Source organism: Octopus bimaculoides, chromosome 4 (assembly GCF_046866305.1).
Source record: "Octopus bimaculoides isolate indiv1 chromosome 4, ASM4686630v1, whole genome shotgun sequence".
NCBI lineage: Eukaryota > Metazoa > Mollusca > Cephalopoda > Octopoda > Octopodidae > Octopus > Octopus bimaculoides.
The window spans coordinates 122143122-122168121 of NC_142931.1; the positions used below are offsets into that span (position 1 = coordinate 122143122).

Here is a 25000-nt window from a genome sequence, read left to right on the forward strand (position 1 = left end):
TTCCAGTTTGGTGATGGTAGGGTCGGGACAAGGCACGACAGTCAGACGGTATTCGATGACGGATGCAATGTACGCGTTCGCCACCTCCGCCCGACCTTTTAGGGATAGCTTCCTCTCGGCCCATTGCCGATAGATAGATAGATAGATAGATAGATAGATAGATAGATAGATAGATAGATAGATAGATAGATAGATAGATGCATAGTAGGAGAAAATGACTGAAAAGAGAGAATAATACATCCCGCTTTTCTATCTATTTATTTACTATATGTACCTCTATCTCTCATTATCTCTCTGTCTCTCTCTGTCTCCCTTTCTGTGTCTCTCTCTGCATTTACATATATATATATATATATATATATATATATATATATATACAAGCACACATAGAAACATATATATATATAACAAACACACAAACACACACACACATTTATATACATATACATAGGTATAAAAGAGAGAGAAATCTTACGAGAGGGCTAGTGTGAGCTGATCAAACCGACAGACACTCAAGCAAACAGGCAGACAGATATGCAAGCAAATATTAAGTAATTCTTCTAATGATGAGTCGATGAGTATCAAGTTGGAGACTATGATAAAGAAAAGCAGTATGTAAAGAATAAAGGATGTAGTGTTGAAAATATGGCTGGTGGTTTCCAAATACTAACAAAGATAGTTTGTAGTATCTGTTAAAGAATTCATTGAATCTAACTTTTCGAAAGTCTGAAAATAATTACAGAACAGTGGATTTTAGATTTTCTACGAAAATAAAATATAATAAAAATATAAACTCTTGATTTAAAAGTTCGAAATTCGATCAAATATTGATTTTCCTTTTTAATAGCAGTAGAATCGGAATGGTTGAATGACTACAGCACTGGATTTTCAATTCATCTTGGCTAACGAAGGGTGAAAACATTTGCGAATTTTTCTAAGGTTTTTTTTTTTTTTCAGTCCTGGTAAAACGATTCCACTCCCTTAAAAAACAACCACAGATTCCTAAAACCTATGTTTAAGAAAATATAAACATTTTTTGTACGGACGCGAAATAAGAATCATTTTGGAAGTCAGTAAAACAACGTGTACGCAGTCGCATGTCTTGCTTTGCTAAAAATACAGTAGGGAAACAGCACTCACGTCACATCCAATCATCTTTTGAAAGGAAGATCACATTGAATAATGGATTTCATCAGAAAAGAACAAGATACATAGCCTGAAAACGTTTATCAAGTGTCTGTTTCAGTTACTGTGACTTATTAATTTCATTTTTACAGCAAGAGTCTCTTGGAATATTTATACAATACACTTAATTCGATACATCATGGTTCACTTAACTGTTTTGAATTGACCTTGGTCATCTGGAAACTTCCTTGTGACAAACTGGCAGGAGAACAGTCATCACTCATCCTGCCAATTCTCTCGATCCTCTGAAACTAGCCAACCATCCCCTTGGGGATTTAGAGACCATCTATCGTATTTGTTTTTAGTATCAATGGCAAATATATATGTGTGTGTGTGTGTGTGTGTGTGTGTGTGTGTGTGTGTGTGTGTGTGTGTGTGTGTGCGTGTATACATACATATATACATACATACATACATACATACATACATACATACATACATATATACATATATATATATATATATAAAGGTAGATAATAGGTTAATCCTTATAACATAAATAAGCGTTGATGTTTATCTTATAAAAGACATTGGAGTGAAATGATAAATGGTTGTTGACCTAGTTTCTCATCAGAGTTGTTAGACCCAAGACAACTGGTCTATTGCAAACATAAACTGTTCTGTTAGAAATATTATATTCGACTGGTCTGGCAAATAGACTGTTTCATTGCAAAAATACATCGATTATAAATATAAGATTAATTAATAGATGTAAGTATTGAATAAATTAACAGGGTGTCATCTTTTATTGTTCACTTTTCTAATTTTTTCAATTCTTATACGTTTGGATTTAATTGCTGCCTGTTTGCTTGACATATTGCTGCTCTCTGTCCCTGGTTTTACTCGTAACCGATGAACTGTAGTCTTCTGAACATTGCATACAATATGATCGTTGGCAGAATCGTTAGCACGCCGGGCGAAATGCTTAGCGACACTTCACCCGTCTTCACGTTCTGAGTACAAATTCTGGCGAGGTCGACTTTGCTTTTAATCTCTTTCAGGATCAATAAAATAAGTACCAGTTGTGTACTGAGGTCGATGTAATCGACTTGACCCCCCCCCCCTCCAAATTTCAAGCCTTGTGCCTTTAGTAGAAAGGGTTATTATTATTATTATTATTATTATTATTATTATTATTATTATTATTATTATTATTGTTATTAAGGCAGCTTGCAGGCAGAATCGTTAGTGCGCTGGGAAAAATATTTAACAGTATCTCGTCCGTCTTAAAAGCATTCTGAGTTCAAATTCCACCGAGGTCGACTTTACCTTTTATCCTTTCAGGGTCAATAAATTAAGTACCAGTGAAACACTAGGGGGTCGATGTAATCGACTAGTCTCCTCCCATCAAATTTGCTTATAGTAGAAAGGATTATTAATGTTAGTATTATTATACCTTTAGTCGATGGCTCATCGGACAACCAGAATAAGGAATCAGCGAATGGCATCCTGTCACCAGTACTAAATCGTATCCTTAGATACGATACGTAACTACAGTTGATCCAGTCTATCTGTTTGTAAGTTGTTTGGTCGAAGGGTTAACTAGCCACTGTACACACAAATGAATGTTTTGTTAGCTTATGTCAGTAATGTTGAATTCTATCTTGAGAATTTATATATTATAGTTGTAACGAATCATTAAAGATGTGTTAAAGAATTTTCTTTGTCTTCTTATCATTTGTATATACATATATATCTGCATCTGTGTATATTGGTGTATATGTAAATATATATATCCATACACATGCGTATACACAAATACATGTATATTATTTATAAGTATATGTATGTGTGTGAGTTTTTGTATCTATGTTTGTCCCTCACCACCGCTTGACAGCCGTTGTTGGTGTGTTTACGTCCCCGTAACTTAGCAGTTCTACAAAAGTGACTGACAGAATAAGTACCAGGTTATACAAAAAATAATAATTACTGGTGTCGATTCGTTCCACTAAGATTTTTCAGGGAGGTGCCCCAGCAGGACTGCAGTCTAATGACTGAAGCAAGATATACATGCATCGTATATGTATATATATATATATATATATATATATATATATATATATATATATATATATATATATATATATATATATATATATATATATATATATATATATATATATATATATATTGTCCCTGTAACTTAGCGGTTCGGCAAAAGAGATCCGATAGAATAAGTACTAGGCTTGTAGATGGAACAGGGACAACTGAAGAAGGGAAATATTCTTTATGTTCCATGTCTCGTTTTTCTGTTTGTTTTTTTCGGTGTTCGAAAAAAATGTTCGTTTTCTGTCTTCGTCTTTATGTTTTCGTTTCTTACTGTGTTTAACGTTTTTTGTGATGTCCTGTACCCATATATGCATGTATGTATACATATAGATGTAGGTATGTACATATATGTATGGATATATGCATATATTTATATATTATTTACGTTATTATATATATATATATATATATATATATATATATATATATATATATATATATATATATATAGATATATATATATATGTATGTATGTATGTATGTATGTATGCATGTTTTATACACAAACATACACACACACACATATATATACTCGCGTACACATTTACACAAGCCGTATAACAGATATGCATTTTCTAATTAAAACGTTATAAGTTAGTTATTACGTTCTGCTTAATTACGGCTCCAATAATAACGACTAGTACGGCTTAGCCTTAATCATTAACTTTAATTTAGATTTTTACTTTGATATTTTGAATGACGTCAGAGCATTAAGCTATTCAGTTGTAAATATAAGAAGTTTACTGTGAGGCAGTTCTGCTATGAATACCGCAAAACAAATTAGCTATTGAAAAGACACGCTTTTGGCGACGTTATGAACGAGTACAGGAGGTTTCAGAGTGTTCTCTGCGCTGATTGGATGATTGCATGGCAATTCTATTCTTCAACTGCAAAGCAATAATGGCACGAATGAAATGTAAGCATCTCAGATCAAAATGCAGGAATCTGTGCATTGCCTTGTATAAACTCTTAAATTCTTTCTACATCAGTTTGACAAAAAGAAAAGGCATCTCCGCTTCAGTGTGAAACAAAGGGTGATATGTGTACAACATGGAGTTAAGAGTATATTTTAAATGGGATAAAATACAGACATGTGATTAGTAAGTTGCAGGTGAGACTCGCAAGACGGATTCTTTAAGCCGTGCTAACCGGTAGAAGACCTAGGGAGTAGATCAAGAACGAGGTGGTTTGATAAAATCTATCGTAATTAGTCTCGCTTGTGAATCTAACCTGAAAGCCTAATGAGGCTGTTTCTGATAGGACCCTATGAAGGAAGTGAGCGAGGTTTCTACTCCGTCACGATCCTCCTTAGAATAGCATGCGGAGAAGATGAATGGATGGATGGATGGATGGATGGATGGATGGATGGACGGACAGAAACAGGAATGAATGGAGGGAGGGGGGAGGGAGGGAGAGAGAGAGGGAAGGACGAAGGGGTGACTTATTCAGCGTATTGATGATGGAGGCAATTTGGTCCCTTAGAATGTTTAACATGTTACACTGAATTTTAGCTCTGTGCTTGAGATTCTAATTCAGTTACAAGTGTTTTGAGGTGATGAGGTGCCCTAAAGACATGTAGGAAGTCAGAAATTTCAAGCATTCCAATATTGTGACGTCTGGAATTTAAGAAGCGGTTATTTATAAAGTACTTGATATACTTGTCTACAATATATTGTGTCTGCTAAGCCTCACGTTAGCCATCTTCTTGATGACTAAAAGGCATTATTACGCATAATATTCTATAAGCATGAGGCGATGTATTGGCGAGTCGTATGGAAGTTAGACTGTGCACAATATGATTAGTATCCTGGTAGTCGTCTCCCAGGGTTCGAATTCAAATGAGAGTCAAATGACATTCTATTTCTTAAGGCAGCAAGCCATCAGAATCAGCAGGAAAAGTGTTTTATGGCATTTCTTCTGGCTTTAGTGCTAAGTTCAAATATCGTCGTGCTCGACTGTCTTTCATCGTCCCGGTGTCGATAAAATAAGAACTACTTGAGCACTGCGGTTGATGTAATCACTTTACACCTACCGAAAAATTACTGGCCGTGTACCCAAATTTGAAGCTATTATTAGATAATATAAATAAGGTGGTGACCTGTCCGAATTTTTACGGTCTGAGTTCAAATTTCACCGAGGTCGACTTTGTTTTTCATCCTTTTGAGATCGATAACAGAATTACCAGTTGTGCACTGGTGTCAATGTAATCGATTAGTCCCCTGCCTCTTTCAAAATTTCAGGCCTTGTGTCAATGGTCGAAAAGTTTATAAGTATAAATAAATTTGATTTCCATCTTTTGTCTTTAGATCCATCTACCAAATCCTGTTCTTTAAGCTAATCAAAATCAATGCTTTGGCCTACTTTATTTTACGTTTATACCCATAACCAATGGGTGTTACATCATTACTGAAATAACATGCTTTAACAACTTTCATTGAGATTAACTGTGTTTAACTGTCAACAGCCCTGTTGATTTAGCAGTTCTGCATTCACATATTCTTTCCATTCAATTTAGAATTGCAACGCCTTTAGGCGATATTCATTTTATTAATTGATATATGTCGTACCACTAAGTTACGGGCATAAAACGAAATGAAATTCTTGAAAATGTTTTATTCTACTTCAATGGATACATAAACACAAATGCGGAGCCACCATTCATACATGCATGCATACATACATACATACATACATACGTACGTACGCACGCACGCACGCACGCACGCACGCACGTACATACATACATACATATATACATATATACATACATACATATATACATACATACATACATACATACATACATACATACATACATACATACATACATACATACATACATGCATACATACAAGCATCTTGTCAACCCTAGATTAAAGTAGAAGAAATTTGCCCAAGTTGACGGGCAGTCTAATCGGACCAATAACAAAATTGGTTTAGAATTATACTTCTTCACGCTGTAATACTTCACTAGACATGCTTGCATATATCAAAATAACAATTTACGATTTATATTTGCTAACAACCCGAGAGATGAATAAGTAAATGTTGCCGAAGTATCGCATGATAACTTTAAACTAAATAACTTCTTAAACACATGTTGCGTTTACTAGCAAGAACAATAATGGTTATATGACTTAGTAACAATTAACCTTGATTTAGTTTAATTTGATAGGATTCTTTTTGACACGACCTGAAAGCAATGGTATAGCTGTCTATAAATAAAGAATTTATTGTAATGTTGTTATACTCTGAAGACCACTAAACAGATTCGCTATTGAGCAAACGCAAATTCTTTTTACAACGCAATGATTGGTTAACGGTTGTTAATTCTAACTTAATCTTTTTTATCGTCAAAACTGTCTTAACGATACTTCCTGCATGTGATTTGAGTGCATTCTGAGATCATAGGCTGAGAATTTAGGCAAGGACGATACATTTCTGGGGGCCTACAGTTGCTCTTTGTCTTTCAGCAGTTTTCATTGGACCAGAAAAATGTAGCATACCAGGATGCTACAAGATCATTTTAAATGATTGGACTTGGTTATATGTCAGTCTTCTGACTATAATTGTTAGATAGGTACATGCATGGTTATGTAGTTAAGAATCTCGCTTTGCAACCACAAGGATTCCGGTTCAATCCCACTGCGTGGCACATTGGATAAATGTCCCTGGGCCAACTGATTTGTGAGTGGACTTGTTAGACAGAAACTGAGTGAAAGCCTGTCAGTGCGTGTGTGGGGGGTGCGTATGTGAATGTATGTGCGTGTGTGTGTGTGTGGATGTGTGTATGTGAATGTGCGTGTGTATGTGTGGATGTGTATGTGTGTATGTATGTATGTATGTATGTATGTATGTATGTATGTATGTATGTATGTATGTATTCGTCTGTGTATAATACATCTGTGTCTGCGTTTCTTTTCTCCATCCCAATGCTTCTTAGAGAATTAGTTGTTGAAAGAAGGCCCAAAAGAGAAATCCAAATTCTGAGTAAGTATCTCGCTTTATAGTTTCATCGATTACACCAATGACAGGATTTGAGGTCAGATGTTTAAATGTTCTTGACCTTGGTCGTGTTAAGAACCAATACCAATCGGTCATGGAACTCTTGTTGGCTATCACATCTAAATATCCCTGGTGCATACCACACACACACACACACACACACACACACACACACACACACACACACACACATACACACACACACACACACACACACACGCACACGCACACACACACACAAGTGTATATGTGTGCGTTACGCATTCATATATCTATTAGAGTTGTATTCTTTTTCTGGATGTGACGGGGAAGCGTCTTTTTAGTCACTTAATAACTCACAAAAATAGTTTCATTTTCTTTTCATTTATTTCCGAACAGTTGTTTTTATATTTTGGCTCAGGGCCAGTAATTTTGAAGGGAATGAAGTTAGTGGATTACCATGACTCCAGTACATGAAAAAGTACTTTATTTTATCGACCCCGCAAAATGGAAAGCAAAGTTGATTTCAGTAGGGTCTGAATTCAACGTAAATAGCTGTAAGGAACGCCGCTAAGCATCTTTGTGTGATGCGCTAACAGTTCTTCCAGGTTGCCGCCCTATTTTTATTTCTTAATAAATCTCTTTTAATAAGTAAAGTTCCGTTGTACTTCTGCAACCAGGTCACTGAAACAGTTCCTCTGCATCTGTCAGAAATCAGTGGTAATTTTTTATAAGCACCGGTTTTCTTTTTCGTTCTCTTATTTATTTTTACCCTTCTGTTTTCTTTTCTTTCGTTCATTTTATTTTTCCATATATTCGATTTTAATGTATAAAGCAATCCGTTTGCATATTCGTCTGTATTGCGTTTGTGTATGAATACAACTCTAAAATTTTCTCTCTCTTATTACTCTTTTACTTGTTTCAGTCATTTGACTGTGGCCATGCTAGAGCACCGCCTTTAGTCGAGAAAATCGACCCCAGGACTTATTCTTTTGTAAGCCTAGTACTTATTCTATCAGTCTTTTTTGCCGAACCGCTAAGTTACGGGGACGTAAACACACCAGCATCGGTTGTCAAGCGATGTTGGGGGGACAAACACAGACACACAAACATACACACACACACACACACACACACACACACACATATATATATATATATATATATATATATATATATATATATATATATATATATATACCTAAATACGACGGGCTTCTTTCAGTTTCCGTCTACCAAATCCACATGAAGACACTTGCCCAAGGTGCCACACAGTGGGACTGAACCCAGAACCATGTGGTTGGTAAGCAAGCTACTTACCACACAGCCACTCCTACGCCTATTTATTTATTTATTTATTTATTTATTTATTTATTTACTATAATATCGTACGTACAGTATGGTATTTTGGGCAAAGTCATTTACTAAAGCATCGAGTCGACCCGTATCCAGTGAGTGAAAGCGGGTTGACGGAAAGCTGGTAGAAGCACAATCAGACAAGAATTACATTAAATGTACATATTTCTGTCTGAGAGATATATTAAAAGTACAGGTTAAAGCAGGGGTCCTCACTCATTTCTTTTATCTATGGACTCCTTCAATTATTATTTTATTCTGGTGTTTCGATGTTTAAAAACTAGTTTAAAAGAAACTTCTTTCAAAATTCCTATTTTGTTTCTCACACATCAACTTGCATAGGTTGAACTATGTAAAACGTAAGAGAAAGAAACCTAACTGTTTCTTGCAATGCATACCAATACATACATCTAAAGCAAAACTTTTCCTGGGGTTCTTAAAATGCTACTGTGAATTCCTAATTTACTGTTTTGTTGCGTGGACCCCCAAATATCTTATGTGGACCTTTAGGGGCCACATGGACTCCATTTGAGAGTCACTGGGTAAAAGGTACATATGTCAGTCACTTACACGTATGTTCATTCACGAGCAGGTAATGTCGTGGAACGACAGAGATCCACTACAAACAAAATTATTCCCCTTGACTTATCGTATCGTCATGTTTAATTCTGCCCACCCCGCTTTCTCCTGATTTTGCTCTTTCTGTCTCATTCTCTCTCAGTTTCTCTCCCTTTCCAACTACTTTCAACTCTTACTCTTTCAACCTCACTCTGCCTCTAAGGCGACGAGCTGGCAGAAACGTTAGCACGCCGGGCGAAATGCTTAGCGGTATTTCATCTGCCGTTACGTTCTGAGTTCAAATTCCGCCGAGGACGACTTTGCCTTTCATCCTTTCGGGGTCGATAAATTAAGTACCAGTTACGTACTGGGATCGATCTAATTGATTGGCAAAATTCAGACCTAATCCCTTTGTCTGTCCTTGTTTGTCCCCTCTATGTTTAGCCCCTTGTGGGCAATAAAGAAATAAGAAACGTTAGCACGCCGGGTGAAATGCTTAGCGGTATTTCATGTCTTTACGTTGAGTGCAAATTCCGCATAGGTCGACTTTGTCTTTCATCATTTCGGGGGTTGATAAATTAAGTACCAGTTGCATACTAGGGTCGATCTAATCGACTGGCCCCCTCCCCCAAAATTTCGGGCGTTGTGCCTAGAGTAGAAAAGAACCTCACTTTCCCTCAATTTTCTCCTCATCTTCCTCTGCACGGCCACTTCCCAATACCCGAAATTGTTAAAGGAATAAAAGAATATACTTTTCAGATCAGGTATTGATACGAGTTATTGTATCAATAGTTTCAGTGTTGAGTTTTCCGAACGATTAAATTAGATTTTCGTTGGTTCTAGTCTCTTATACTCTTACAATCCATATATTTCCGATTATTTATTTTTTTCCAAAGACTTAGTCAGAGGAGGAATAGCTTCTGTCTGATCTAGTGGGTGGAAAGAAGGAAATTATCCTTACATACCGGATACCAAGCCAAAATTTTAATACTAAAGTGGACTCCCCGCTCCGTGAAAGGCCCACAAAGACCAGAGAGTAGTATCAAATAGGGCGGAGGGGTTACCAAAAACACAATGTAAAGGGTAGAATGGTGAGAGATGAAGCTTATGATTAGAGGAGTAGAAATTATTCTAGAAAGGGATCTACGTTATATGCGTTCAATGATCGCGGCGATGACAACGGCGACGGTAGACGATGAAGACGACGAGGGCGGCATTGATTTTAATTAACAACGATGATGATGATGATGATGATGATGATGATGACGATGTCGACAACGGCAATGATGATGAGGATGAGGGGAGGAGAGGAATGAGGGGAGGAGGGGAATGAGGGGGAGGAGGGGAATGAGGGGGACGAGGGGAATGAGGGGGACGAGGGGGACGAGGACGAGAAGAAGAAGAAGAAGAAGAATAAGAAGCAGAAGAAGAAGAAAAACGGGGAGTGGGAGGATGATTTTGACGATTACAACAGCTGCCGTATTAACATTAAGGGCAGCGGTGGTGACTGCCGATGACGATGACGTTGACGATAGGAAATATTTCAAGTGACAGTATCACAAATATTTTGATATATCCGCTATCTTTCCGGAAATTTCCAATTATATATAGTGTTAACAATGTTTTGTTTACTACACCTAGCGCCGCTCACTGCCTTGCTCGTTTCGTCAAAAGCAGAATCTACCATGAGAAATATCGTTATGCTGGCAGCGCTTCTTGTAAGTAATTCAATTCCTTGTAACATTTATATCATCTATTAAGCAGTTCGTTTCTTCTTGTCTTTGCATTTTCTTTTGATAAATGATATCGTCGTCATTGTTGTTGTTGTTTAACTCTTAATCCATTCTTGATTGAGCTGGCTTATGATTAATGGGGTTCGTGCCGTGAGCATCTCGTCTTTTGTACATCTAGCCACTAGCGTAACTAGCGTGTGTACCGACCGAGGCGGCTCTTCAGTCCCGTCCCCCTCCCCACTAAAATACATATTGCCTACAGCATACCGAAAAGGGTGCCGACCCTATAAAAGTGCCTGCCGGGGCGAACTGTCTCCTCCGCCCCCCCCCCTTTGTTATATGCTTTGTTTTCTTATTATAGTCCTTATTACTGCCACAACACGTTTTCATTATTGAGTTTGAATTTATAATTTTGAATCTGTAACGTCAGATCGAGACAAACCAAAAATGGAATTAATTTCAATACTCGAACTAGTTGGGCGTCATATTATTCTGAGTTGGAAAGATTGTTGGTTTGGTTCTGCATTTCATCCATCTAGCTGTAAATAAAGCAAGCACAACAAATGATCAGACTTATATCCAATGACTATGTTCTTCTTTTCATTAATAATACTTTTCTTGAAGTGGAGGCGCAATGACCCATTGGTTAGGGCAGCGAACTCGCGGTCATAGGATCGCGGTTTCGATTCCCAGACCGGGCGTTGTGAGTGTTTATAGAGCGAAAACACCTAAAGCGCCACGAGGCTCCGGCAGGGGATGGTGGCGAACCCTGCTGTACTCTTTCACCACAACTTTCTCTCACTCTTTCTTCTTGTTTCTGTTGTGTCTGTAATTCAAAGGGTCAGCCTTGTCATGCTGAATATCCCCGGGAACTAAGTTACGGGTACACGTGTCTGTACCACTAAACCACTAAGTCATACCCCTCAGTAATAATTAATATAATCTTCTTTAAGAGAATGTTTTGATTACTGCGTTAATTGCATTCAGAAATCCTCTCCACCTGGTATCCCAATGCTTTATCGATAGCCTTGTAGTGAATTAGGAGTAAGTATTTTAACATAAAAGATAAACTCTCGTTGAGCTGCATTCGTGATCTTGTAATAAGTGTCGGCTGTTTCTGTTTCACTTCATTGTGAAGCTAACAGCATTTGTAAAGACATGTAGATAATAACATTAAATTTCTCATTTATATCAATTTCCTATACTCTTATCACGAATTGCACTCATCTCACACATTTTGAAAATCGCTACCCTTCTTGATAGTTAATTTTCTCTGTAATATATTCATTAACGTCAATATCAATATATTTAGTACTAATTTCAGAAGTTATTGAAAGCTTTGCTTTAACTAACCTGTTTATTTACTTAACTGAAGACATTCGTTATAAAGAGAAACCAGACAGAAAACGATTCATAGTTAGTTTAATTCTTGTCGAAGTTTCAATTAACTCGTAATTTGATTAAATAATTTCAGGAAATGAAATATTTAAATTATGTGTGATAATGAAATATAGTTATTTAGAGGAATGTTGCAAAGAACATCAAAGGAAAATACTCATTGAGTTACAAAGTTACTGACATTATACGACAGTTTAAGTTCAGATATATGAGAGCAATAGGAAATGTTTCACATATCTTTCTCGGTGAATGTTTGACGTAAATATTTCTGATAAACAACAATTTTTTGCTATTATTTTTGAGAAATATGCATTGTTGTCGTTTAGTCCTTGGTCAGACTCGATCAAGCAGATTTATAATCTAAAGCGTTCCCAAGCAGATTTATAATCTAAAGCGTTCCAATGGCTATCGATTCGTCTCTTTAAAGATATTTAGGGCAACAATGTTTTGATGTGCATTTCCTTGAGTTGCTATTTACGAGAGACTTAGCTGCTGTTTCTAGCGTGCGTATCAAACGATCAAGTACAGGATATTTTGTTGTATAGATCATAAAAGGTTTCTGTAACTGTCTCTTAGACAATAGCATTTGCTTTCTATATTTCAATGTCTATAGGAAGTTTATGTATATTTACTACAACATGAGTATGTTCTTGTTTTAACATGTCGAACATGTCGTAGGATTGTAATACAAATTCATCGAAGAAAATGATTTAACAATTTATAAATGCATTTAGACATATAACAGCTTTATTATTTTCCAACTGATTCACCCCGACAGAAGTACACATAGAAAACAGAAACTGCTGGAGGTTAAAAAAATAGGTTTTAATGATGGTTACTAGCAAAATAAAAGCAAAATGTATAACAATACTGAAACATCGTATCTATTGATACCATGTCTCTTTTAATGTGCATTAACTATTGTTTAATATAAAAAAGTCACTGTATAAAAACATTGGTAGAGAGTCGAGTTGAATTCTTTGTACTATTTAGTTGTGGAGGCACAGTGGCCCAGTGGTTAAGGCAGCGGACTCGCGGTCATAGGATCGCGGTTTCGATTCCCAGACCGGGCGTTGTGAGTGTTTACAGAGCGAAAACACCTAAAGCTCCACGGGGATGGTGGCGAACCCTGTTGTACTCTTTCACCACAACTTTCTCTCACTCTTACTTCCTGTTTCTGTTGTGCCTGTAATTGAAAGGGTCAGCCTTGTCACACTGTGTCACGCTGAATATCCCCGAGAACTACGTTAAGGGTACACGTGTCTGTGGAGTGCTCAGCCGCTTGCACGTTAATTTCACGAGCAGGCTGTTCCGTTGATCGAATCGACTGGAACCCTCGACGTCGTAAGCGACGGAGTGCCAACAACAACAGCTATTTAATTAAAACCATTTATGGTTTAAGTTCATATACCGCCGTTTCGACCTTGTCTTCTATCTTTCCGAAGAAGATAATATAAGCAAATACTGGTGCATTACAACCTTAGTTCATCGAAGATAATGCTCAAGGACTCAGTAGGAAGCTAGTTCAATGATTTTGTATCGAAGTGATTTTGACAAGCAAGAATAATGAGACTAAAACGTACCACATAAACAAAACATGGAATATTTACAATTTGCTTCTTAAAACATCTTAAATCTTTCGGTGATCATTCATTTTCTCAGCCGTTTTTAAACTAAAGACAGTTACTCGTTTTTCTTTACGATTTATAATTACTGAAAAGCGAACCTCGGTCATGCTTGCATCCACTCATCCCATACATTACTTGCAACACACATATATGGAAGACTCTGCATTTTATCTGCTAGAAATAGCAGCTAAATCTACCTCGAATCACACATTACGATCAAATGCAAAGTCGACCTCGACGGGACTTTAACTAAGAATGTAAAGGAGCCGTATATTATTATTATTATTATAAATTAACTTTAAATTATGCGATAAAAAAAGGGAATTTCCTGCCCGATCCTATTCAATATGAGGCTGCAGTAGCTTCCCCGAATATTCTGTTTATTTCCGGTAGAGGCGAATATGAATAGGAGCGGATATCTGTGGGCTTAAAGATGATGTGACGAGGGGAATATAGGGATTGACGAAAGAGAGTGCGTTACTTACTATCAATTTGCTGAGAAAAACACACACACATACATACACATGCAATTATTATCTATATGTGTAGGCGCATATATATATGTATATATATATATATATATATATATATATATATATATATATATATATATATATATATATATATATATATATACATATATGGAAACTGATGACTTCTCGTCACCCTAGAATATACCAACAACGTACTTTTCAAGGTAACATGTGATTTAGACCAGCTCCTTAGGCGCTAAATACTCACAGGGTTGGTCTTCTCTGTATACACAACCGAAAAATCCTACCTGATATTTCGAATCTCAATAACCATAGACCTGATCCACAGAGATTACCTAACCCTACTGGTGCATACCTTTTCAAGCACCTGATTCTATCTGAATCCTCATCTTATTTGTGTGTGTGTGTGTGTGTGTGTGTGTGTGTGTGTGTGTGTGTGTGTGTGTGTGTGTGTGTGTGTGTGTGTGTGTGTGTGTGTGTTACATTATATATACATTACTACGATTGACCGCTGACTGAACACTATTCAATTTTTTTCTCCGTGTTTTTCTCCTTGTCTCCGTATTCTTTCTGTTGAAGAGCGTAGCTCGAAACGTTAAAGACTTTCCGTATTCCCAAGCGTCATACTAATACATCCTTTTGTTGTTTACACCACCTGTCCTCGTCTGTTGTTGTTTTTTTCGTACATTCTCCCATATATATATATATATATATATATATATATATATATATATATATATATATATATATATATATATATATATATATATATTACACACGCGCATATATATAAATTTGAACCCTTTAGACTTTAGCTTCTGGAATGAACTGGTCAGAAAAGCTTGTGAGAATCCCCAGAAAAACATGCAAGCCCTCAAGTACTCCATCCGTAGGAAGTAAGAGGAAGACATTGATGAGGAATTCATTAAGAAAGCTTGTCGTGCAGTCAGAAAGAGAGTTAAGGAAATCATTTTCAAAATAGAAGCAACCCTTGATGTCTAAGAGGTAGAATTTCGGCCAGAATTGTCTCAAGCACTTTGAAATAAAACTTTAAGCCTCCATTCGAACTCTATTCCAATCCTTTTTGAGCTCTCAATCCTGAGCTATGGTTAATCATTTATGTCATTTTCGTCCACGATCAACTCCATCACGATCCTTCTGGTAAGCTTGGAGAGTATTCAACAATTTCTCTTGCTCAAAGTAGAGTCCAATAGTGTTGGGTAAAGTCTCTAATAATTGCATTAAGTTATCTTTAAGTATTCCCGAGATACAAAGGTTCGAAGCTGAATCTAAAATTTGGACAATTTTGCTGATACTCCCGGCATGTGTGTGTGTGTCTTTGTATCTGTGTTTGTCCCCACCATCACCGCTTGACAACTGGTGTTGGTGTGTTTACGTCCCCGTAACTTAGAGGTTCGATAAAAGAGACCGATAGAATAAGCACTAGGCTTTTAAAAAGTCCTGGCGTGGATTTGATCAACTAAAACCCTCTAGCATGGCCGCAGTCAAATGACTGACAAAGTAAAAGGATAAAAGAATAATCTGGAAAGGCTTTGGAATCAAGGATTCCGGAACATCGGTGTTGTACATCTACTTCTTTTAACAGATCGCTTCAAGTCGAGGAGACCACATATAAAACATATTATAGCTTACAGTTATAATTTATTATATGTGGATAGTTTTAGATGCGCTATCAAGGACTGAACCATCAATTGACTCATTCCCGTTTTAAGACATTAACAATGAGAGGAAGAATGCAACGTTTCTCATCAGACAGATTACATTTCATCAGAGATATTTAATTTATGTATAATTCATGGAGTATGTTGAAAATGTCTATATCCATCAATGTGATTCTGATTCTTAATATAACCAGCAATTTAAGATTAATACAGATTAGCCGGAAATCTAATGAGATACATCGTATCAAAGTAGGCCGTTTGCAAGAAATTTAAGAAGAACGTTGTATGAATATTGGGTGTAAAACAACCAGGCTACTCCTCTACCATTAATCTAAGTGATATTTTATGATAGCGTATGTTGATGTATTTATGTATTATACACACACACACACACACACACACATGCACAGACATACGCACACACACACACTCATATTCATATATACATATATTCACACTTACATTATATATACATATTCATATATAAATATATGCAGACGTACTTTTAAATATATATATATATATATATATATATATATATATATATATATATATATATATATACATACACACACACACCACACGCATACACACTTATCTAAAACGAAACATAAATGAAGATAAAACAAAGTACGCAAATGCAAATGTATATTAGAACATAGTCACACCTGTATATGTATGTGTATGTATGTCTGTCTATGTTTGCTTGCGTACCAATGCGTAGGTTTACAAAGGTTTGCGATTTTTTGTATGAAATGATATCTTTATAAATTGGAATTTATGACTATATGTCACCTTGACATATATCGTTATTACTGAAGAGAGATACTCTTTTTCTTTATATGAGTGATATTCTAATTTTCGTAAATCCGTACATTCATGCCAATACAATCAAATATAATTCTACAAAATCTGCAAATATTACCAGTTGATTGCTGTAACGGAATTAATATTGGATGAAATGATTATTTTTCAATGAAAAATGTTGAGTTTGTAGAGTCAGAACAAAGTTAAGCACCATCACACAAGGCCCAAATGACAAGAGAATGGATGGCTGACAATTTGCATGATAAAGTCACCCCCAACATTTGACCTTCTAATTTTCCAGATCTCGACCAGATTTGGACCCCACGTAGAGACAATTGTATTATAATTTGGAACAGCCATAACTATTAAATCCGCGCCCGTGTTAGTTGTATATTCGTTTACGTGTTTCTGTCATTAGACTGTGGCGATACAGAGGCTCATCTTGATGGATTTAGTCAAGCAAATCAACCACAGTAATTATTTATTAAACTTTGATACTATCCTATCAGTTCGTTTGCCGAACTACTAAGATTTTAATAAAATATCATGTATGAAAACAGAAAACTATCGAATAAAGAAACAAGAAAAGTGTGCACTTGTTGAATACAGAAATATTTTTTGTTTATTTTGCAGGCGTCAGTTGCTGCTTATGATCGAACAGATGCGTCAAGTAAGAGCTTTTGATACATCCAATTTACATCATTTTGTTTTCTTTTTCACTTCTTTGACAATTACTTTTACGTTTTAATAAAATAGTGAATGCTAGTAACTGCGACACATACAATTAACAGTAAGTTGCCATGAATATTAGCTTGCAATGCTACAAACAACGAATATGATTATATATATATATATTTTAATTCTCATCTTTGTGCAGAGGCGGGATGATGACCAATTCGGTAAATCCAAGGCGTGGTTATTCCTAGTTGATAACTATATTACTTTATTAGATTACTTGTTTGAGTCATTGAACTGCGATCATGCTGAGACATTACTTTCAAGGGTCAAGTCGATCAAATCGCCTGCAGCATTTACTCTATTCGTTTAAGAGAACCTCAAGTACAGTCGTTTTGAAGATAAAGACTGCGGCAAGGGTCTCGGATACCTTTACGTTGGTAGCTTTTCATGGGGCCTTCACTGAGCAGCTGGAGCGTTATAACACGTGCACTGAAATGAGAGGACCTAACTTTGAAGGAGACTAGAGTTCTGTATTTCTTTGAAATTAATAAATGTGTCTCCTGAAAAAGTTTAAAACTTCTGAAATGCATTTTGTATATACTCATGAAGCTGACATTGATAGCCTAACGTGGCAAAGCTAAGTGCTAATAGTTGATATACACAGTGCTTCCTCTTCTAAGTAATGCTAAAAATTATATCTAGATGATGCTGATACACAAATAGCTAGCACAAGCAAAATAAAAATAGCCATTCTTTGACAATAACAAATAACGTTTTCTAACTCGGAATTCAAAGAGAAGACTGTATTCTTTTATTTGTTTCAGTGGAGGGACAATAGTCATGGTGAGGGTCCACCTTGAAGGGTTTGGTTGGTCAAATCGACCCCCAGTATTCGAATTTTTGTGTATTCTATTGATCACTTAGGCCGTAACGCTAAGTAACGAAGACATAAATAAACTGAGAGCGGTTGTCAAGTAGTGGTGAGAACACACAAGGACACGCGCACATTTATATACACAGATACTTATATATGTACATATAAATGTGTTTATGGTGTGTACGTATGTGTGTCTATATAAGTATGTATGTATGGCAAGCATCCACATAGCTTCCTTCCACCAAATTCATTCATGAAGTATTTATCAGTCCTGAGCTATAGTAGAAGACACTTGGCCAAAATGCTGTGCAATGGGGCTGAACCTAAAACCACGTCGCTGGAGGGATAACTTAGCCACACACGCACGGTTTTAGTCAGTTAGATCGGTATATTGTCTTTGCTTCTTCGAGACACAAAGCTGCCCTTCTCCAAAATGAAGGCTGGGCTACTTCACTATTCTCACTTAAAACAACGGAGTAACACGATAATGATTCATTTAACGTATTGGGGGAAACGAAATGATAAGGTTCCAATAATTAAAAAATAGAAGACGCTAATCACTCAGTCGATAGTTTATCAAATTGTATGGTGAAAAAGTACGGTAGCGGTTTCTGTACTGACGCTTATTCTGCACCGTGTCCGTGGAAAACTGAAAACCATCAATACCACTTACGCAACCCATTCTCCAACTAATAAACTGTTACTCCATCGGAGACGACTACGAAAGTTCCAGTTGATCCAATCAATGGAACAGGCTGCTCATGAAATTACTGTGCAAGTGGCTGATCTCCCCACAGACACGCGTACCCATACTCTAGTTCTTAGGAAGATTCAGTGTGATATAGAATGTGTCAAGGCTGGCCCGTTGAAATACAGGTACTACTCATTTTTGCTGCGTGGACTGCTGCAAAGTGAAATATATTGTCTTGCTCAAGGACACAACGTGCTGCCATGAATCGAACTCACGACCTTGAGCCGAGTACCCTAACTACTAAACCACGTGCCTTCACTCTCCAACTAATAGGTACCATCTGGACATACTTCTACAAGCAACATGAGTAGTATCATCTCTAAGTGTGTCTAGAAAAACAAAGAATTAAAAAATGGGATTCGCTGTTCATATTTATTTTCAAGTCGTACTTAAAAACCACCGGGTTGTGCGGCGTTCGGTTTCAATATAGAATAAAGCTCCACCTCCGGATCTAACACGTATAACTAAAATATTGGGAGAAAAAAAAAAACGAATTTATTGAGGATACACGTAACATTCATTCTCCACTTCACGGAATAATCTCCAGCTGTGTGACCTATGTTAAATACGAAGAAGAGAAATACTATATATATTTATTCTTTTAACTAAAGTATGTTAATTACCTTTAAAAAATTTAGTACATTCCGAGTATTTGATCCGTATATAATATAATTATTTGCCTAGCTGATATAACAATCTAATATGAAATGAAAAGAAACTTGCATCCATTCTCATATTATGTTGTCAGTATATACTTATAAGTACGCAACAGCTCAAATTAGCTCCATATGGTTTGCATGGGAGCGTAGGATGCGTCCATTGCATAGATACACGGATATATATATATATATATGTGTGTGTGTGTGTGTGTGTGTGTGTGTGTGTGTGTGTGTGTGTGTGTGTGTGTGTGTGTGTGTGGATGAATGGATGGATACAACACACGCATACACTTCTGAGTATTCTTCTACTGATTTCAATAATTACCTGCAACATTCCTGGGGCATGACCATAAGAGCTTCAGAACATTTTGGGATTGAGTCTTATTTTCTCAATGACCCAACTCTCTTCAGCTGCTCTTTGACTGTTAACGATAGTCATCATGCGTTTTGGGTGGTTGAGTTTTTCGATTCGAGTGATGCAATGGCAGTCGAATGGGTGCGTTGCTTCTGGCAGTATTTAAGTTGGTTGATTTTCTTGTTAATTCTTTTTTATTTTTCTTATATATATACACACATGTATATATACATACATATATATATATGTATGCATGTAAGAACTATATCTTTATATATGTGTGTGCATATATAAATATATATATGTATGGTATATGAATATATATGTATATATATATGTATATATGTATACATATATATATATATGTATGTATACATACATACATATATATATATATGTATGTATGTATGTATGTAAGAAGTATATCTATCTATCTCTCTCTCTCTCTCTCTCTATATATATATATATATATATATATATATATATGTATCTCTCTATATATATATGTATATATATATGTATATATATATATATATATATATATATATATATATATATATATATATATATACATATAGAGTGTCCCAAAGGTCACTGATGAGTTTCAGTTTTTGATAACTACCTTAATTTTACAAAGTAGATCTCACACATGGTTCCAGCAAGATGGAGCAACTGCTCAAACCGCAAAAGAAACAATGCAGTTGCTACGGCAGTTCTTTGGAGAGAGAATAATCTCCCGCTACGGCAATGTCTACTGGCCTTCACATTCCCCAGGATTGACAAACTCGGATTTTTTCTCGTGGGGATACCTGAAAGAGAAGGTTTACCCCCAACAAACTGGAGACCCTGGTACATCTGAAGGAGAACATCAATAGAGAAATCAGAGAAGTGGGGTTTGAAACTCTTGAGGGTGTTACGGTGCATGTTTTAGAAAGAGCTCGTCAGGTGTGCAAAGCGGAAAATGGCTACCATTCAAGCGATGCCATATTTTATATGTGATGTAGTGGTGTTGCAAAATTTGACTTGTGCATATTAATTTCCATTATGTCCTTTACATGGTATCAAAATTTCATGCATTTATTTGTAAAGTTAAGGAAGTTATTAAAAATTGAAACTCATCAGTGAGGTTTGGGACACCCTATATATATGTATGTATATATATATATATATATATATATATATATATATATATATATATATATATACTACATCACTTCTTGATATCCTATTGCTAATTTTGTTTTTATTCACCTTACTTCGAGCTGTGCGGATAATACCGGTCTGACTTGGTGTTTTAACTTAGGTACCTAATTCAACTGAATCTCAGTTATTCATGTGTGTGTGTGTGTGTGTGTGTGTGTGTGTGTGTGTGTGTGTGTGTGTGTGTGTGTGTGCGTGTGTGTGAAGTGTACAGTAGTTGCTTTGATAGATGCCAATATTGGATTAAGTTAATAACTATGGGTTGAAAGATTTGCGACTACCAGGTTAATTCTGTACTTTTGGAAAATGTTTTCAATAAATTTGTATTAATGATGCTTCATCTGTCTCTGAAAATAACCTCTACAATTTACGATTAAATAAAGGTCATCAAAACTATTTTGAGAATCTTTCCTGTTTTTCCTCACTTCACTTTTATTTGAGTATATGAATACTGACGTATGACGTAGTCAAACAACTCAGCGTGGGTGGTGCGGATGGCTGAAAACGTACCCTTTAGATTTTCGTTTGATTGCTAAATATTTTAAGTTTAAGCTTTCGACTTTCGTCTTGGGATAACTTTCTTTTTTAACAGGATAGTGGAAACTGATACGCTGGTTTCATTTCTTATTTTCTTTTTATTATTTCTTTCTTTCTTTCTTATCATTACTATTACTATTAATATTATTATCATTTATTTATTTTTTATTTTTAATATTTGAAGGAAGAGGTTTTGCTGTAGCCTTAGCAGGCCCTCGAAGACATGGTTAACGTACTCTTAATCAGTTGCAAACTGGCGGCTACTGGAAAAAAAAGAGTGTGCAAGAAAAATATTCCAGAAGGCTGACATTCTGATAAGCTATATTAATTCTAGACAATAACCATTATTCTATCTGTGGTATGTGAGCCTCTTCAACAGGGTTGCACTATTGGTTATTACCATGTTTCATATTTCGACATCGAGGCAGTTCGTGAATGGGCAGTTCAGTTGAAAAGCCTCGAGCAGGAAATGAAATTCACGTTTCTACTTTCATGATTTTTTGAAGTGGATTGACAGAGTAAATAAGATAATTACAACAAGGAATAATCTAATCTGTATCCCAAACTCGGTGTACCGTTGCTTTTCTCTAAACTATGCCACTAACCGATGATAATACATAAAAGTTCCTATTAACAGAGTATGGATATTAAAAAAAGTTATGTATAGAAGTTAATGGATGTTGATACTATAACTTTACAGTATGTTTTAAACTGAATTTCGCGATTTCTCAACGAAAACATTAAACGATGCTTTGAATATGATGTAAAGTAACTTATTTTTAACGATTTACTTATGTAGTGAACACCGTATAGTGGGGGAAAGTTGCAGTGAATAGAACTCACAGCCTAGAAAACATAAATTGAAGCTGTTTTGCTTCTTTTTGATTGGTAATAATTCAGTGGTATGAGGACACAGTGTCCTATTTACTTCTCATAAAATCAGATTTCTTAATTAATCATCGATAATTCGGATGAAGATTAAATCACAAAGTGTGTTTAATTCACGTATGCGCGCGATAAATGTATATGTATCCTTATTTTTTTTTAAATGTATTTTCATTTTTTTTTTCCTGTTATGGACCAAATTTTCTATAGGAACGATATTAAAAACGCTTCCAATATATTATTGCTATCGAAGCTTAGAATATAGAGAGACGGAATTAAGAATTATTATTTTTATTCATTTCATCCACTTTGGAAGAGAAAAAGACAAAGTATACCACAGTAGAATTAACACTCAAATTATGACGTCTTCAAAACTAAATATTAAGTTCCAATGTCCAACCATTTTTTCCAACTCGCCATCTTTTTATTTGAGAGAAATTTTAACGACTGCTTTTATGATTTCGTATTTTCTTCTAATTTTTTAAAACAGAATGTACAAAAGATAAAGCAGACATTTTCTTCTTGCTGGATTCGTCAGACAGTACCAGCCAACTCTTTGCAAAACAGAAGATTTTTGTGAATAAGGTCCTGGATTCTTTGGAAGTTGAATACGGCAAAGTCCATATCGGCATTGCAACATTTAGTGATTCATTCTTTCTGAACGTTGATCTGACTTACGATGTTTCCTATCTCAAAATGTACCTCGGCCATATATACCCGATGGGTGGAAGCACGAAAATAGGATCAGCTTTAAAGAGTTTACAAGCCGATGGATTCGGAAGTCACAGAGCGAGACGAACCGCTACCAAAATTGCAATAGTTTTAACAGACGGTCAAAGTTCAGATGATCCGATAGCAGCTGCGAAAACATTAATGGCAAAAAACGTTAAGGTATTCGCTGTTGGTGACACATATATGAACAATCAAGCAGACTTAAGGATGATTGCAAGTCGACCAACAAGCTATTATGTCTTTAATTTGGATTCCCACGACCTGATTGGATCGATCAAGAATGCAGTGCAATGCGTATGTAAGTAATTCAATTCTTATGTAGCATTCTGTCATTAACTGCATAAACATTAGTATGTTCACTCAATCGTACACGCATACACTGACACGTATATATGAAAGAATGAACACACGCACACACACACACACACACACACACACACACGCTGAATATGTATACAGTAATCGCTCGCCATATCGCGCTTCACCTATCGCGGTTTATTATTTAAGCTTACGTCGATTCCTCCATGGTGTTGTTTTGCATTTACAATAAAATAAATATATAGACAAATTATAAAAAATAATTAAAAAAATATACAGTACTGTTTCTACTTCGCAGATTCTCACCTCGTTTTGGAACGTAACACCCGCGATAGCCGAGGGTTTACTGTTGATATATATATATATATATATATATATATATATATATATATATATATATATATATATATATATATATATATATATATATATATATATATATATATATATATATATATATATATATATATATAGATAGATAGATAGATAGATAGATAGATAGGAGCACTCCGTCGGCTACGACAACGAGGGTCCCAGCTGATACGATCAACGGAACAGCTTGCTCCAGAAATTAACTTGCAAGTGGCTGAGCTCTCCACAGACACATGTACCTTTAACGTAGTTCTCATGGAGATTCAGCGTGACGCAGAGTGTGACAAGGCTGGCCCTTTGAAATACAGGTGCTACTCATTTTTGCCAACTGAGTGGACTGGAGCAATGTAAAATAAAGTGTCTTGCTCAAGGGCACAACGCGTCGCCGGGAATTGAACTCACGACCTTACGACAGATAGATAGGTAGATACATAGATACATACATACATACTCACACACACATACGTACAGGTAAGCATCCACACATATACTCCAAATATATATTCGTCCGAAGATGATGATTTCCCCACGTCATTACTCAAAGATTTTATACATGCAAATGTGCGTTTGCGTGCGTGTGGGAGTGCAATCTACATGTTTTGCATGATCAGTGTAAATTTTGTGAATGAATGAATTACTTAAATTTCCAGGATAAAATGAGATTGATTTCTTATGTACAAAACACACGGCCTCAAATTCTTGGCAGTGATTTAGTTAATCGTAGTGAACCAATTTTTGCCTAGTACTTTATTTTATCACTTA

At 35.8% G+C, this 25000-nt stretch overlaps 1 protein-coding gene across 2 annotated transcripts in view; it reads left to right on the forward strand.

The window, feature by feature from the left end:
• The first annotated feature begins 10656 nt into the window (after nt 1-10656).
• Nucleotides 10657-25000, forward strand: part of LOC106868135 (matrilin-3) — a 26057-nt gene continuing 11713 nt past the window's right edge. Inside the window, exons 1-3 of one of the 2 annotated variants that reach the window (XM_014913266.3) lie at nt 10657-10850; nt 17508-17544; nt 23307-23846. In XM_014913266.3, the coding sequence (XP_014768752.2) occupies nt 10752-10850; nt 17508-17544; nt 23307-23846 (676 nt within the window). In that variant the 5' untranslated portion in view covers nt 10657-10751. Of the gene's footprint in view, nt 10851-17507; nt 17545-23306; nt 23851-25000 lie in introns of both variants that reach the window. The other variant, XM_089351327.1, reaches the window with a different exon arrangement.